Source organism: Podarcis vaucheri (assembly GCF_965113315.1).
Source record: "Podarcis vaucheri genome assembly, chromosome: 7".
Classification (NCBI taxonomy): domain Eukaryota; kingdom Metazoa; phylum Chordata; class Lepidosauria; order Squamata; family Lacertidae; genus Podarcis; species Podarcis vaucheri.
Window position 1 is genome coordinate 48,563,494 of NC_138765.1, and position 17,923 is coordinate 48,581,416.

Sequence of the window (17,923 nt, forward strand, 5' to 3'; positions counted from 1 at the left end):
GCTTCATGGTTTGCCAGTTTATTGAAACATTGCTAGTTCATTAACTGTACATTTATCTATACAGCCTCTTTATTAGCTAAGATAACTGTGTTAAGGTCTTGGGAAACTGTATGCACTCTGACTCCATAGTCTTGGACATTGCAGTTGGCATCTGAACAAGTTGGATATAAAAAGCATAATAAAACTAAAACTTTTATGGAATCTGGCATCTCTTTTGAAACTGTTATTATAGCATAAAACAGATGTGCTCTTTATAGTTAACATTGGTACAATATATGTAGTGTGATGTTATCGAAGGCTGCAATTGCCTGGCTTGTTATGCCATTATGATCAGATTCCAGATCTTGGCTGCACTGAGCACCACATCCCCGAGTTATTTTTCAAAGCACCCCCTGGGTAGGGGGTTACTTTCCAGTTGCAAGAATTAATGAAATTGGGGCACAGAGTTTTCTTTTCTGGCCCAGATTCTTGTTGATTTTTTTTTTGGGGGGGGAGACCAGAGAAGGCAGAGAGGAGAGAAGGATGGCTTAACTCAAACAAGACAATGGAAATATATACAACATGGCTTTACAGGTTTTTAAATTGCCATTTGGGGGATTTCCATAAGGGCATCACTGAAACCATCCTTCCCATTTTGCAAGCATACCTTATAAGGCTGTTTTTTGCATCAGGGTCTTTGGCATGAACCCTCCCAACTGGAGCACCAGGGCCCAAATTCTCTTCTACTTCCAGAATATAAGATGGTGCTAAAAATATTGGTGGCTCATCAGCATCCTCCACATTAATTTTCACGGTTACAGTATCCTTGAATGGTCCATTGCTGATGAACTTTGGGTCAATGTGTATATTGGCTGCCTCTACCTTCAAGCTGTAGGTCCTTTTGGTTTCATAATCAAGATGCTGAAAAAGACAGAAACATGGCATATTAGAATCAGTGCTATGGCAATTTTTACAGAAGTCAAGTGTGTGTGTGCGTGCGTACACAGAGTCACAAACAAAAAGACTCCTATGCATGCACAATTTTTCAGAATTTGCAAATCAGAGCTTAAAGGAATGAAGAAGCAAGGACCCATGATATTATAATATTGAATATGGATATTTGAAATAACCTATCAACATTAAAAGTTAATATAAAAGGTAGCAAGGTTGAGGCTGGTGGCTCAGGGCTGACCAAGAGATTAACACCCCAGCATTTCCAGCATTCTTTAGCTTGCTCTCCCTAAGGACAACAATTTTCCTTAATATAATTCATTTTAATGCTTTTTCATGAATATATGCAGTTTTGTAGAAGTTTTGCTTGGAAAACTGCATTGCAAAATTTGGAGAAGTGCAAATCTCCAAGGATGACTGTGTTTTGGTTTGCGTATTGTTTCGGCAAACACAGACTGCATCAAATTTCTCCTCATTGCTAGTACTGATATCCACTTATTTCTGCCCAGGTTTAATCCTGCTTGGAAATCTGTTCTCACAGTGGCCAACCTGATGGCCACGAGAAGCCCACAAGCAGATGTTGAGAGCAACAGCATGCTCCCCATCTGTGATTCTCAGCAACTGCTATTCAGAGGCATACTGCCTCTGGCAGTGAAAATATAAGATGGTCACCATTGCTTGTAGCCACTGATAGCCATATACTCCATGAATTTGTCCAATCCCCTTTTAAAGCCATGCAAGTTGGTGGCCTCTTAGGACATCCTGAGAAGCAGTCGGCCCAAGTAAAGTATACTGGGAAACCAGTTTGCAGTGTTGGTGAAAAGTTTGTCATTAATGACACTGAGCATAGCTACTTTCATTTGGGATTTAGCATTATTAGATGTTCAGATTGATTTCAGCAGTGACATCAGCTGTACAATAAAAGAATTCATTTTTGAATTGCAAGCAGAAACCAGATAAGTGGCTTAGGCTGGTTGAATCTCTTGATGGGAATATAATGCCGTTCAGCCTAGGCTTCCTTTCTTCCCATCTCCCCCTTTCTTTCTCTCAGCACTGAATGCATTTGGAAGGAATATTGACAGCAGAAATTAAGTTTTCATCAGAAAAGCAGGCACAAAAAGAAATCTCTTGTAATTTTCACATTATCCAAAAATTCACACCGTACTGCCAACTTGAAAATGAATGCTTGATTATAACCAAAGCAATCCTATCATTTATTTCCAAGTTAATACGCAATAGGCTTTGAAGAACGAATGGTGTTGATTTCTCAAGTGGAAGATCAGTAAAAGAAGAATGTACTTTCTTCACTTTAAAAAGATGTTAAGAAGCTTCTATGCATCAATGCTTTCTTCTCATAATCTCTTTCCTTCCATTCTGGCTCCAGGCATTAGCAGATAACAGTAAAATGGGATGCTGGAAGTTAATCATAGCTTCATAAACAAATTATCCAAAACTGCATTTGCTGTGATTTTCTTACCATGAGCAATAATCTATGGCTATTATAGTTTCTGCAAGGCATGGGAAGAAAATGAAGTATATTATCCATTAACAGGAATGAAAGGATCGCATTGCTTACCTTCTTAAGCTTCACAACCCCTTCCTGAGTCTCATAATCGGTTGTAATTTCAAACATCTCTATACCGTCTCCATCAATAATGTTGTAAGTTACTAAGCCATTTTCTCCAATATCTGGATCTTTGGCCTTCACTCTTCCAGCTTCCTCCCCTGGGATGGCTGCTTCTGATATTGACATCTGATAAACACCTAGGCAAATAGCATTTATTAATAAATGAGCCATTATTAGTTTCTTTACGTGCATTCTTTTCACTTGCTTAATCTATATGTGCAAAAGGCAGCACAGAAAGTGCTAAAACTCAAGACATCTCAAAGAGCAGAAGTAGTCAATGTGCTGTCCTCCAATGGACTACCATATGCCACAGCCAGCATGGCTTATGGTCGGGGTGATCAGAATCCCACAGCATCTGGAAATAACTTTTGTATGTTGGGCACTTCTGTATAGACCTACTGACAGTCTACCTGCCACTACTCATTTTCCTCTGCAATGCACAGCTACATGAAAGTGTTGAGTGTACTTAAGAATGCAGTTTCAGATCACATGGTTTGATGGTGAACTGGAAGTGCCCTCCATAACACATTCAATAATCCTCCCAAATGCATAGGAGTTATTTGGCAGACGTTCAGGGCTTTCTTGGTAGACATGTCAAAACAGATCAAATCTAGTGCAATGCAACAACAATATTATAACCCACACCAGCCCCAAACAGGCAGAGCATGATGACAACAACATTAAAAACCTTTGGTGCTTCCCAAAGGTATTGTGATTTAGAGTACCCATTACCCACAAACTACACATTCCATCTGACCTCCAAACTTCATTCTGGCCTTACGAAACCTCAAGGAGTTGGGATGGGTGCTTAGAAATGTCTGGCTTCTACACGATGGTTTACTCGTGAATCCCATTCCTGCACCTAAGGTGGGAGCGTATTTGCCGTCACCTGGCTCTCTCTAAAATGAGGCCTGATGACCAATAGGGAAACGGGGGGAGATTGGCTTTATAAGCCTTCTCCTCCCACATTGTCTTGCTCCTTGTGAATTTGCAGCACCCTCCCTCCTTCCCTCTCTCCTTATGGTGGTCATTTGTTGAAGGGACTGAATAGGGATGTTTGTGGGGGGAGGCCTTAGGATCCCTCTATTTTTTGCGGTGGGCACTGAGTACAGAAAGATAAGGAAGTGGAAGAGAAAATTGTAGGGGAAGTGAGACATTATTGGGTTAAGGGATTTACCAGTGTTTTACACCTGACAGGTTTAGAGAGTTTCCCTTAGGCCTGGCATGTGTATTTTAGGTGAATACTCAACAACAGAGAATCAGTGGACATGTTGGCTTCATACCCAAGGCTCACCAAGCAAGGATGGAATTATTTCCTCCCCAACCTTTACATAATGACTTCATTGTCTGTGACCTGCTCACCAGTTGCTATATTTATGTGCAGTGGATTAGCAGACCAACTGGAAGGTGTTATTTTATCCTCCCTTCAAAAAATAACTTCAGCTTGACCCTCGTGGTAAGGCTTAGCACAGATTGTCAGCTGCCCAGAGAGGAATTTAAAATGGAACCCATTTGCAGTGTTACTACCAGCGCTAATTTGCATTTGAAAAAAACACAGTGCATTTGAGCTATACTTCACTTGCCTTCTTTGCTATTTTTTGCCACCATATTTTCAGACTTAAAAATGCAACAGTAAGGTCTGGAGCTAATTTTTCTTAAAATTGGGATATAAAATCATCAATGTGCTTGCCATTTTATTGAGTTCCAAAGGCAAGAATGATGAGCCAAAGAGCTTACCGCCTAAATCCCTGCCCATTAATAAATACTCTCACTGCATTATTTACAGTAGGCAGACTACTACACTTCATTATTTTCAGCATGTGCTAAAACCTTTTCTCTTCCAGAAAACCTAGCTAAGTATGCAAGTTTGGCATGTAATCTGATTTTAGTAGGCATATATGTTTTCAAACTACTGATTCTGTTTTATATTTATATTTCTAATGTTCTTGAAAAGAACCCCCCTCCCTGAGTTTTGCTTAGCCCTTATGAATATATTCAAGTCCAATGAGGTATGCTTTCCAATTTGAGATGAAGATTAAGAAGCTAGCTCTTATTAAGGTTTATTGTTTGTTTGTTTGTTTGTTTAGTTAAGTAAATTGTTATCCTACCCCTCAGTACAAGTTCTGTCAGCACAGCTGACACAGCCAACAATATACCTTTGTCCTTGCTGTCCTCATAACAACCCTGTGAGGTAAATTAGAATGAGAGAGATAGTGATTTTCCCAAGCTTCATAGCTGAGGGGGGATTTGAACCAACATCCCACTGGTTCTAATCTGGTACACTAACCACTACAGCACACTGCATTTCGAGAATTTATTTCCAACAATCCTGACAAGAGCCTGTAAACTACACCTCATTCACCTGTAAACCAATTATAGAAAATTACCTTCCAATTATGCATGTCTTAATCTCAGTCACGAGCACTGTAAGACCATGCAGAATATATTGTGACACGAAGGCTGTAATTTATGCTGCAGGTGTTACTGCAGAAATCCAGAGAAAATTACATTAAAAACAAATCACAGAACAACCTTCAACTCCCAGGGTGGTTTCAGAACATTTATTCACACCTTCTTTTTGTGTGCATTTCAAAGAAGGACAGGGCCCAAAAATTATGTTTTCACACTTCATTTTTGACATGCCATACTTTGAGCATAGATATTCACAATCCAAACCAACAACCTAACCCTCAAAAAACTTAAGAAATCAGGGCCTCCAAAAGTCAGATAATTCACAGAAAAACAGCTGATGTAATTGTTGTGCATCACTGGGACAGAAATGAAATCTAAACAGAGATTGCTTTTAAGAACAGTGTCCTTGTCAGTTTCATAGTGTGCACAAACTCATAAATATACAATCTAGAAGAAGTGAGATTCCATTTCTTTCATCCCTCTCTTGTTACAATGGATATTTTCCCCCCATCAAGTATATTTTTATTGCTTTCATCCAGTGCAGTCTCAACTGTCTCATTTAACAGGTTTTTCCAGTGCTTTCCACAAAAGTCTTTGCCACATCCCATTGATCTCAGTGGGAGTATGTTTTTAAAACATCATTGTCCGGTATGTTTTGAAAGTGAGACACAAAGCACAAAACCTCCCCCTGGGTTTTAATCTTGCCTTTGGGGGGGGGAAACAGCAATTCACTGTGAGTCACTAGGAAGTGGTTTAATCCTTTTATGAATAAGCTTGCCTCCCCCCTTTTTAAAGAGGGTGTCTTGATAATGACTCCTAAACTCAATTTGATATAGATGTGTCTACATATTTAAGGGTGAGGCAGAGGAGCTCAAGTGATACTGATAAATTCTGCCTAAGCTACCAGGCCAGATTCAAAGTATTAGCACTAACATACAAGCCCTAAACAGCTTGGTACCCAAGTGCTTAAAAGAGTGCTTTCCCCACTATCATGTATATTGGGTCCTGAGATCAGTCATGGAGGCCCAGTGGGTCTTCTCAGTGTTTGTTCCCTTGTGGAATGCCCTTCTTAGTGAGGTGTGTCAGTCTCACACACCATTTGTCCTAAACCATTCCGGTCTACCCAGGGACATGATGGCTTAAAGTCATGTCCCTGGTAAACCAGAAATAATTAGTTTGAAAGCAGAGGATTTTTAAAAAATGAGTTTTAAACTGTTTTTAGAATGCCATTTTTTAATTGGTTTTGGATTGGTCTGCAATGATCCCAGAAACTCTTACTTAAATGTAGTCCCCATTAAGATCAATGAGATTTTACTTTTGAGTAGACTTTCTAGGACTGCACTTAGGCAGGATGGCCAAGATACCCAGCTGACATTCCACGTGTTCTTTGATAGTGATTTTCTGAATACCTAACCCACTGCATTATTCTTAAGAAGGCTTGCAACACCAACTTCAGAGTCTGTTCACTACTGAATACTGCTTGCTAAAAGGGAACAGCAAGGGAAATAGATCCCTAAATGGCTATTATCCATGGCGGCTATAAGGAACCTCCTAGTTCATAGGTAGTATGCCACCAAATACTAGTGACTTGTGTGTGTGTTTGTGTAGCAACAGTGGGGAAAAGGTATTGCTTATGGGTTATCCAGAATCATCTCACTGACCATGAGAAAGAGGATGATGCTGGACTGCACAGGCCAGGCATAGGCAAACTCCGGCCCTCCAGATGTTTGGGACTACAATTCCCATCATCCCTAGCTAACAGGACCAGTGGCCAGGGATGATGGGAATTGTAGTCCCAAGCATTTGGAGGGCCAGAGTTTGCCTATGCCTGGCATAGGCCTTTGGTATGATTCAACAGGGCTCTTCTGATGCTCTTTACTTACTCTGCGGGAACTTTGGCGGGTTGTCATTGACATCAGTAAGTGTAATTGTCACTTTGGTTGTCCCTGAGAGCCCTCCCATGTGTCCTCCCATGTCCTTTGCTTGTATGACAACATGATATTCTTCCTTTGCTTCTCTGTCCATGTTGGGAAGGGCAGTTCTAATAATACCTGCAGGTAAAAGACAGAAGGAGGGTTCAGAAAACATTCTTTAGACATCTGCTCTACACTGAGAACCATACATATTCAGATGCATCAGCACTGGTCCAGATTCCTCATAGCTAGCAACTGCCAGCAAGGGGAGAATGAGCCCAACATGGGCTGGGTAATATTCAGCTGTTCATATCCTATCCCTTGCATCAGGAGATTTTGGTGAGAGCTTGTGACTGGTATGTCCAGCACAAGATATTATGGGCTGTCCTGTGAATCTGCTAGATGAAATAGCGGAAGAACGTTGCCTCAGGAGAGTGAGGAAAATTCTCAGGGATGAGTCACACCCTGGCCGGCACTTTCTTGATCAGCTCCCCTCAGGCAGAAGATATAGAAGCATGATTAGTCACACCAACAGGGTAAAGAACAGCTTCTATCTGTGAGCTGTTAGGCTGCTGAATGAAAAAATAACAACAGGGCAACTGACTTTTCAGTTTGGTGGGTGTATGTCAGTAAACGAGGAGAGTTAAGACTAAGAGAGCTGAGTGGGGGGTGCTCATGTAATCTCACTGTATACAAGTTGTACAAGTGACAACAAAGTATTTCAATGTCAATTTCTGTGCCAACAATTTCTCATTTCCCAGCTATTCTGCACCAGTTAATGAGAAAATAGATTGTATTTGAAGATTACGAAAGGGGAGAGAAAAAATTCAGAGAAATTATGCTGGGTGGGCTACTATCAAGGTGGCCAAGAGGTGTATGTGACTGTCCTTTCTTTCATCCTACAAATCATCTCTCTAGAGTCCTGTACTCTCCCATGATCTAGACTTCCCTTTAAAATAAAACCAGTGACCGCACTGAACTCATGTACTCAGTAGCAAGCCTGCCTGGCTTACGATACTTCAAATAAAGCTCAGGGGAAGACATTATCAGGTAATTTATCCCATGGGGATTTTTTGATATCAGGAAGAATAGGCATCTGGGAAAGCTGCAGAATGCTGGAGAAATGTTTAATGGGAGCACACACACACCCATAGCGACCTGAATATGATAAATCCAATCCAGTGCCCACAAAAAATATTTTTAAAAAGATTGAGTGCCCTGAGAAAGAGGGAGAAAAAATGGAAGTTTCTTTTGTGAAGAAAGAAAACTTTTGAGAAACTGGAAGTCATATAGAAACAGCTCTAAACATGATATTAGGGAAGAACAATGATGAAGCCAGGATATGCTACCGGAATAATCCTGGTTAAATATAGACACACTTTCTGTTCCTGTTCTAAATTTGAGTACAGACTTTATTAGAGTACAGTTCTCCATTCAAGAAACACCAAGTACATCTTTAAAATTAAGGAGGTCTGTTAAGAATACATATTTAAAAGTGACTTTTCATGTAGATTTTTATTTAATTTATATATTCAGTATTTTAAGAAAGCAACTCCAAAGATAAATGTGGAAATGGGATAGACAGAGGTGAAGACATGCAGAAGTGTTACGGACTAGGAAAAATACAGGTCTGCACATCCCAAGCATTTGGCAGGCTAAAATACATTGTTAATAGACGGCTTTTGCTTGGTGAATTGCGTGTTGCACAACCATTGTCTGGGGCCAGTTGTTGATATGAAATGTCAGACTGTATCTACAACTGAAAAGTAATGGTGCTGTCAAAGTTTGTAACTAGGTGGTTCAGAATATGAATGTGCCTCTCTCACAATGCTTGAATGTGTTACAAATCAAATGACATTTCCCCTCAGAGATTCTTCTACAGCTCTATAGCAAAATCAGACTGCACATATTCAAAAATGTTTTTAGTTTGGATTTTTAGTCTAAGTCCAGGACACTAATTACTGCTCAGTCAGAACTAAGCAAATGCTCCCAATGGCAGATTTTAAGGTTCCTATAGACAGGCTCCTATAAATTACAAAGATAAATCACATGGTCTTTGGTAATAGGAAGAAGTATTTCCCCCCCATTGTTGGTACTTCATCCTTTCTTCTAAAGCAGCCTTCCCCAGCCTGGTTATCACTGATTATGGAATCTGTGGTTGAAAGCTTCTGGGAATACAGGATACTATCTTACACTGAGTCAGGACATTAGTCCATGTAGCTCAGTCTGGAAGCAACTCTCCAGGGCTTCAGGCAGAGGACATTCAGAGTCCTGTCTGGAGGTGTTGTTTGTTGTTGTTTAGTCGTTTAGTCATGCCCGACTCTTCGTGACCCCATGGACGAGAGCACACCAGGCACTCCTCTCTTCCATTGCCTCCCACAGTTTGGTCAAACTCATGTTAGTAGCTTCGAGAACACTGTCCAACCATCTTGTCCTCTGTCGTCCCCTTCTCCTTGTGCCCTCAATCTTTCCCAACATCAGGGTCTTTTCCAGGGAGTCGTCTCTTCTCATGAGGTGGCCAAAGTATTGGAGACTCAGCTTCAGGATCTGTCCTTCCAGTGAGCACTCAGGGCTGATTCCCTTAAGAATGGACAGGTTTGATCTTCTTGCAGTCCATGGGACTCTCTGGAGGTACCAGTGGTTTAATCTGGAGCTTTCTACATGCAAAGCAGATGTGCTACCACTGTTCTATGCCATTATGTTGGTGCAGCTGTTAAAGGGTATCAGGACTTGCCACAGCAATATAAAGAATGATAGACATGCCCATTCTTTTTTTAAAAAAAATTAGTATCTGGATTTTCATTTATGCTCAGGTCTGATCACCATATTTCCAGATTTGTAAAGATGCATTGCTCCGGTTACCCTGGGGAGTGCAGGAAGCATCTTTCTTTTGTAGCAAAAAAAGAATTGCTCACCTGTCTGTGCTTCCACAGAAAAGTACGGCTGACCTTCAAGGATGCTGTAAACAAGTTTGGCACTATTTCCATAGGTGGGATCATCAGCATCTGAGGCAGTCACCTGAATAACAGATGTACCTGAAAACAGAAAGGTGTGGTGATACATTTCAGGATTTAAGTAAGCATGTTACAGCTATAAATGTCAGATTTAAGCATGGAGAACATTTTCAAAATTCATTTTTATTTAAAAAACAAAACTAAATGATTGGGAGATTATGTACTAATTAAGCACTGGAAAACTCCAAATTCTCTAAATGAGGTATTATTAGTGAACCACCACTAGTTACCCACCAGCTGTGGTATGGGAAATCTCTGTCCAATGAATTATTTGAATTACAATGTTCAGTAAATTATATTGAATCACCTTTTACCTCATTGGCAATTGCTTAATATTACTATTTGGGGTGTTTATTAGAGGCTTCCTCTCATAAAAACAACATTTCATGGTATCTGGCAATTATATGTATAGTAATTGCTGGACTGACTTCTCTTTGACATGAGGTTTAGAACCTAAAATTGGCAATTTCTGCTCCCACTGGTGCTTTCATCAGAATTCTCTGACATCCCTAGTCAAGACACAAGTTTACTCACGGATAACCTATTTGTGAAAAATACGCATGAATGAAAATTTCATGTCCTAAGTGTAAACCATAATTGATGATCAGGTCAATAGCGATTGTCCTAGAAATTCATTTGTCAGCCTGAGAACTAATTGTTATTTCAAGTTTTCTGTTACTTACCTACATTAGACCTCTCTGGTACATTGGCATGGTAGTTTTCATGTAAAAATTCAGGGGGGTTGTCATTGATATCTTGAACTTTCACAATGAATTCTGAGGGTGGTTCCAGAGGTCGGTTGGTATTCCTGTCCACAGCTTGTGCCGTTAATGTGTACTGAGCTCTTTCTTCCCGATCCAGTGTCTTTGTTGCATGGATGTTCCCTGATTTGTCATCAATGACAAAAATGATTCCCGCTCCTTCACCTGAGAGAATGTATTTTATGTTCCCGTCACCAGAATCGATGTCCGAATGAAGCTGCAAAATGCAAGATATACACACATATTGTTTTCAAAGCCAAGAAAATGTTAAGTACATAAGAGCTTTGATGGATGAGGCTGAAAGCCTATCTAGTCCAGCATTCTGTTCTCAGAGTGAGCAACTAGATGCTTCTGGGAAGTCTGCAAGCAGGACAGGAGTGCAAAAACAGTTCCAACACCTGGTATTCAGCTACATGTTGCCTCTGATACTGGAGATAATACTGACATTGTGATCAGGAGTCACTGATAGCATTGCCCTCCATGTTTTTTCTTTTCTTCTAATCCCTTTCTCCTAATCCCTGTATTGGGAAGTTTTTAATGTTTGATGTTTCATTATGTTTTTATACATGTTGGAAGCTGCCCAGAGTAGCTGGGGCAACCCACAAACATGAGTGGGGTATAAATAAGAAAATTATTACTGTCATCATTACTATTACTACTCCTACTATTACTGTTATTATTATTATTTGAAGATGCTTTTTATCAACACACTGACTTGAACATATTAATGACATTTTTGGGGTTCCCAGATTTCTTTTGCCCATATATTGTAAATTTATTGGGCTGAAACCAGATATGTACTCAGAATTTATTTGTTTCCAGAAACTGATTTTCCGTAGCACGGGCAGAGAGTCCGATAACCCAATGTGTCTTCCTATGGCGCCCTTGGGACTCTCCCTAGGCTACACCTTCTCCTCAGCCTCTTCCTTGTCTGGATGCAGGATAGAGCTGTGTGTGTGTGTGTGTGTGAGAGAGAGAGAGAGAGAGAGAGAGAGAGAGAAAGAGAGAGAGAGAGAGAGAGAGAGAGAGAGAGAGAGAGCGCTTACTGTACAAAGTAAAACCTTAACCCTTAGCCCACCACTGCCATGTGGCCTCAGAAAGGTTTGCCCAGAAGGGAATCCTAGGCTGAAAAAAGGTTCTACACTCCTGTTCTATTATGCTTCTGGGCATCTCTGCCATGGATATAATGAGCAAGTAATTTTAAATAGCCTGAAGAAAGAATTCACAAAGTGAATTAAGGATTAGTTCAAAATGCACTTGGGATTTTTTTTTTTGGGGGGGGGCAATGTAGAAAGTAAAATTATTAGTTGTTGAGATTAAGAGGCAAAAGCAGAGTATCTTTTATGAAAGGTTTTATATTCATCAGATACTTTTTTTAATCTGAACTTTTTAAAAAATGAGATATGTGAAGCATGGGGCTGCAAAAAATGAACCACCCATTGGCTTCCACCTCATTTCCAATTTCTCAGCTACTTAATGCCCATTGTGATATTTTAATGAATGGCACTAAAGCAATTAAAGTATAAAATGAAATCGGAGCCCCACTTGCCTTCCTTCACTTTCATAATGCTTATAGGCATTGGCTCTGTGAATTGATATGAAAAAAGTAATGTATAAGACTGGGAACCATCTTCGCTTCCTCAAATGTTCAAGCTGGTACAATAGTGAAGAATTGTCACTCAGTGTGGTTAATCCGTTCCTGCTGTTTAATGCTGGTGCAGGTCCTTTGATGTAAGCAGGGCAGCTTACATCATTCTGTTATAACTTGGAAAAATAGGTTGCATTCTGGGTAAGAGCAAATGCAGGCTGCAACCCAAGTATGAACACAAGTTTTCTTCTATCAAGGATGACTTTTTAAAGTCTGGTTCTACTGCTTTTGTGATAGAGAAGTCATCTGAGTGCTCTGTCATGTGAGTTGCCACACAAATGTTGATCATCCATCATGCTCATACACACGAAGAACCTTCCCCTGGAAAGGGGAATACAGACAAGCAGAGAAAGACTGAGGAAGGACTATCACTCAATGGTGGGTTGGCTGCTTTGCATGCAGAAGGTTCTAGGTTCAATCCAGGGGTAAATTTAGGATGGGTCAATTTCAGTTAATTTCCTTTTCTCTCATTTTTTCAACTGAAATGCATCAATAGGCATATTTAAATTTAAAAAGTCCTTACAAAGATTTGTCACCATTTTAACACACACTTTTCCAAACAGGGGTGCCAACTTGAATAAAATATGCAGGGGGCAGGAAGTCCCGCCCCACATAATTGATCACATGACACAGTGTATGCATATGATTTGAATGGCAGTGTTCATCAATTTTGGGGGCCCCACACCCTCAAATATTTATTGGGGGGACCAAAGACCACTCAAACCGCAGGAATTGGCTCTTATGTTGCCAAATATGTACATTTTTGTATGTAGTTTTGCCAAATATACACCGTTTTGCAAGCAATTTTACTTGCTATAATGCACTTCTGCATGTTATTTTCACCAATATATGCATTTTTGTGTACTCTTTCCTCTAATGGACACATTATTTGGTTAGAGGACTGCATTACAAAATACAAAGACGTGCACATTTCAAAAGATAGCTCTGTCTCTGGAGAATATGGTCCTTGGGAGGGCATCAGAGGGACTCTGATGCAAGGCTGGCCCAGCTATGAGGCAAGGTGAGGCAACCGCCTCAGGCAGCAGAATATATAGGGGCAGCAGAATATATAGGGGCAGCAGAATATATAGGGGCAGCAGAATATATAGGGGCAGCAGATAATGGGAACTGACATCCAACAACATCTGGAGGACCACAGATTTATAGAACTGCAGCTTAATAGTTCCTAAAGAGGTAAAATGCAACAACTGATAAAGAATAAAGGCTTTCTTACCCTTCCCACTAAAACAGGATCAGGTCCCGTATACTCCTCTATTACAAAGAACTGGTTCCATACCCATCCTCTTTTTGAACGGTGGAGAACTTGCCCTTCCTTTCCTTTTTCATGATGACCATGGAGTGATGGCCTGAAATGATTCAATTTCCCGATCTCTATTGCAAGGCTGAAGCACAGCATTCCCAGGCAGATAAGGGTAGCATGTAAACAGTTGTCCACCTTCATTTTTGGTTAATGTATAGGCACCAGAGTATCCACAAATCTAACACTTCTTCTCACAGGGCCACCAGAAGAGTAAAAAGGAATAATATAATCCTCTTGAAATTTCAGGTGTACTTTTCCATAAATGAGATGTAAACACTCCTTAAGCGCATCACTTTAATTCTGGATAGATTCCCAAATTATTTCCTAGAGGGAGGAAAGAGAGAAAAAGAAAGAGGGTGAGAAATGTAGGCTAATTTCGCCCACTGTGTCAATTATAAGTTAATTATCATTTCGAATATGTCATGTGAAGCAAGTTAGCATGGCCAATGTGTCATACATTACAATGACATTCCTCTATTTGGAGTGTTGCCTGGTTCAGAGCTGTTTTAAAGATAAAGAGCCTTAAGAAAGGAGAGATAGACTCTTGTAGATGTCCATCAACTGTTAGCAAACTAAGCAGACACACAAAGTAACCTGGTTATCCTCTTCCTTACTATGGTGAGATGCATTGCATATCTATTTAAATTACAGTGATTATTTCTCAGTGTGCATATATACATACATATTAAGATGCATGATTTTATGCACATCTATGCCTTCTTTTTTGATGATGTATATCCTTTCGATTGCAAGATAATAAATGAAATCGGGTAGAATAGGAAAAGAATATTATAATACTTCTTTAAAATTGCAGGTATGCATTCTAATTATAATGAATGATTTCTTTCCCTGTACTAGATTCACCGGGTTATTAGAAACATTTACAGTTATTTTCATGATTATTGAAGAGTGGAGTTTGCTTCTGTTTTTGTTTGTTTTTTCTACTAAGAGCGTAGAAAGCTGCCACAGAAAACAGTCTGACCATTGGCCCATCTAGCTCATCATTGTTTGCTCTGATTGGCAATGGTTCTCCAGGGATTCAGGCAGAAACCTTTCCCAGCCCTACCTGGACACACCAAGGATTGATGCTGGGACCTTTTGCAAGCAAGGCAGATGCTACTGTCTGTATCAAATGTGCATGACCTAATGTCAGCATTTGCTTTCACCACTTCTCAGTACCTTTTCAAAATGTAAGCATCCAGAGTTAAGGCTGCAGAACCATGATATCAACTCACCAAGTAGAGTGCATAGAAAGTCATATATACAGTGGTACTTCGGGTTACATACGCTTCAGGTTACATATGCTTCAGGTTACACATTCCGCTAACCCAGAAATAGTGCTTCAGGTTAAGAACTTTGCTTCAGGATAAGAACAGAAATCGGGCTCCGGCGGCGCGGTGGCAGCAGGAGGCCCCATTAACTAAAGTGGTGCTTCAGGTTAAGAACAGTTTCAGGTTAAGAACAGACCTCCGGAACGAATTAAGTACTTAACCTGAGTTACCACTGTATGTGCATATTTATAACACATAGAAGCAAGCAAAGCCAAATATCAACCACTACTGCCCTTTCCACTTTCACCCGATTACTTTCCAACAAGAATAAAACATTAGCACCCACCCTTTACTGAGTTGCTTTTCACTCCAGTCACACACTCAGCAGGTAAAACCCAAATATCAAAGAATGTGACTGGATGACAATACATAGCTGGTGAACTACGGTCAATTTGGCTGAGCACAAGAGCAGGCCTTCTCCTTACACGATCCACATGAGAAAGGTGACTAAATAGGACTATATTGGCGAAGGTCCACATCAAAACTCCTCCCAAGTTTCCTCCAGCCACCACAAGGGAGTATTTCAGGGCATGTGAAAGTACATACAAAGGGAAGCTTTGGGTGTTCTGCTTCATTATCTTTGTTTGATTGGGGAGAGATATAAGAGGAAATTAAAAGAAGACAAATGAAACGTACAAGTGAATTTTCTTCCACAGACCATTAATTTTAAATGATGCCGTCAACAAAAGGGTTTAAGAAAATCATCAAATATTTCCAATAACAGCCAAGATGTAGTATAACTTTATTACTGGGATTATTATGTAATTACCAAGAAACTCTTTAGAATAATAGAAAAGATGTGTGGATATATGAAAGTGTTTACTATCAGTTGTTCAGGCATGAAGAACCAAACACAAAACATTAACCACACATCTAAGCCATTATCCTTAATTTACTAATTAGGGCTTAATGTGGTAATTGCCTGCAATCCCTTTCTTTGTAAATCTCTCTCTGTTGGGTAAGGAATGGGCCAGAATCTTTTCAAGTCCTGTTGTATCTGGTCTTGTTGACATGACAACAGTACCCTAGGGTTTCTTTCTAGCATGGAACACAGAGGTTTTCAGTCTGGAGAAAGCACACGGGGGTTATTTTCAGCTGACCTACAGAGAAGTGCAATTCCTGTCGGTTTACCTCACCAACTATCTGGGTTTTACAAACATTTCTATCAAATATCTGGGCAAGAAAACACACCTTATGGGAGCATAGAAAGTTGCCTTACTCAGAGTTTGCCCACTCATCCAGCTAGCCCAGGATATTTTATACTTAATAGAAGTATGGATGCTGAAAGAAACTATTTTTGTGAATTCTAAAACTAGCTGAGCTGATCCACACTTTCCAGAATAATGGGCACAATAGAAATTAGTTATCCATTGGCTTGAACACATCTATAATGTTCTAGTGCACCTATAAACTCATTCATTCATTCATTCATGTGTGTGTGTGTGTGTGTGTGTGTGTGTGAAAAATGCACGATTTGAGACAAAATATGTATTTAAGTAAGAATTTTCATCCTGGTTTGTTTAAGCATATTCATGGAGAAACAGAACAGGCTTATGAACAGAAGCATGGCATGTGACACTGACCTGAAAAGAAAATGCTTGGGCTTTATCTAACTGGAATGGCTTTCCAGGGTTTCAAACAGGTTTCCTTCCCATCCCAACTTTGAGATGACTCTGGAACCTTTACATGCTCTATTACTGAGTTGTATCCTTTTCAACAGCAAGTGTTTTTTTTAATAAAAAAATAATATTTATTAGTAGTTTCAAAGTTATAAAGATTTTTTTTGAAAAAACAACACTGTAATACATAGAAAGAAAAAAAAGAAACAACAATACAACAAAAAGAAAAATGGAAAACACAAGAAAAAAGAAAACAACATAGATCCCAAGTTACATATCTGTAACTTCCATTTGCTTGTTTCATTGACCTCCTCACACCTCCCTTTTTGTATTCTAGTTTAATTAATTATTTCAGCAAATTCTTTCCATCTTTCTCAATTTTTGTTAAAAAAATTATCTTAACAGTTTAACTTAATAATTAGCTCAGCAAATCCTTACCATCTTTCGCCATATTCTGTTATTTAAATTGCCTTAATTTATTTAACCTTATCTTACCCTAAAATACCTTAAAGCTTAAATCTTAGTTTTCAAATATACATAACTCCTGATATCATTTCTGCTAGAGTCATATAGTTTCATTCCAACATTTTCCCTAATATTCATTAATTTTTAGCCAATTTCCTAAATAAAAAGTTTCCTTTATAAATTTTCTTCCAATCTTCATCCAACGTCTCATCTTCCTGGTCTCGGATCGTGTCAGTCCTTACTGTCCAATCCATGTAGTCCATCAACCTGGAAGCCTTATGTCCGAGGCCCTTAAGTCTCTTCCATGTCCCTTCTGCATTTCCTCTTGTTGTTGTTTATACTTGCCCTTTTCCTTGTCTTTTGTTGGTCTCTTTCCTAATTCCTTTCCTTTCTCATTGAGGAGTAGTTCTCTGGGGGGTTCCAACCCAGAATTGTCTCCATCTCCCTTCATCAAACCCACCCATTCCCCAAAGTCCCACTCCCCACAGTCCTCAATAAAATCCAAAAAATATTTAAAAACATATTTCAAGGTCTCTCCAAAGTTAGGAACCTCCTCAACACCAGATTCCCCCTGGCCCATTCCAACTTCAATCTTCAATGACAGTGGCTTATGCTCCTGTAGGGCCTCGGGTCTCTCCATTTGTATTATTTGAGGTGCAACCGCATCCTCCTCCATTATCTTCTGTTCTTGCCCAGTCAGTACTGATTCATGAGTTGGTCCCTGAATAATTTCTGTATCAATGTTCTCTGTTTGTCCACAGTTATTAACCACAACAGTCAAATCCATTTTTTCATTCATCAAGTCCATCTTCTCATGCATCTGTTCCAACAGGCCACTTGTCTTGCATAAGGCAAGCACCCAATCTTCCTCCCAGCTCATCT

At 39.7% G+C, this 17,923-nt stretch overlaps 1 protein-coding gene across 2 annotated transcripts in view; it reads right to left on the minus strand.

Annotated features, from left to right (window-relative positions):
• The window catches only part of CDH11 (cadherin 11), a 105,067-nt gene that overhangs the window by 17,713 nt on the left and 69,431 nt on the right, over positions 1-17,923 (minus strand). For both annotated transcript variants that reach the window (XM_082232300.1, XM_082232299.1), the window contains exons 3-8: positions 13,540-13,950; positions 10,580-10,874; positions 9,798-9,917; positions 6,853-7,020; positions 2,507-2,694; positions 647-900 (exon numbers count right to left, since the gene is read on the minus strand). In XM_082232300.1, the coding sequence (XP_082088426.1) occupies positions 647-900; positions 2,507-2,694; positions 6,853-7,020; positions 9,798-9,917; positions 10,580-10,874; positions 13,540-13,767 (1,253 nt within the window). In that variant the 5' untranslated portion in view covers positions 13,768-13,950. The remainder of the gene's footprint in view (positions 1-646; positions 901-2,506; positions 2,695-6,852; positions 7,021-9,797; positions 9,918-10,579; positions 10,875-13,539; positions 13,951-17,923) is intronic.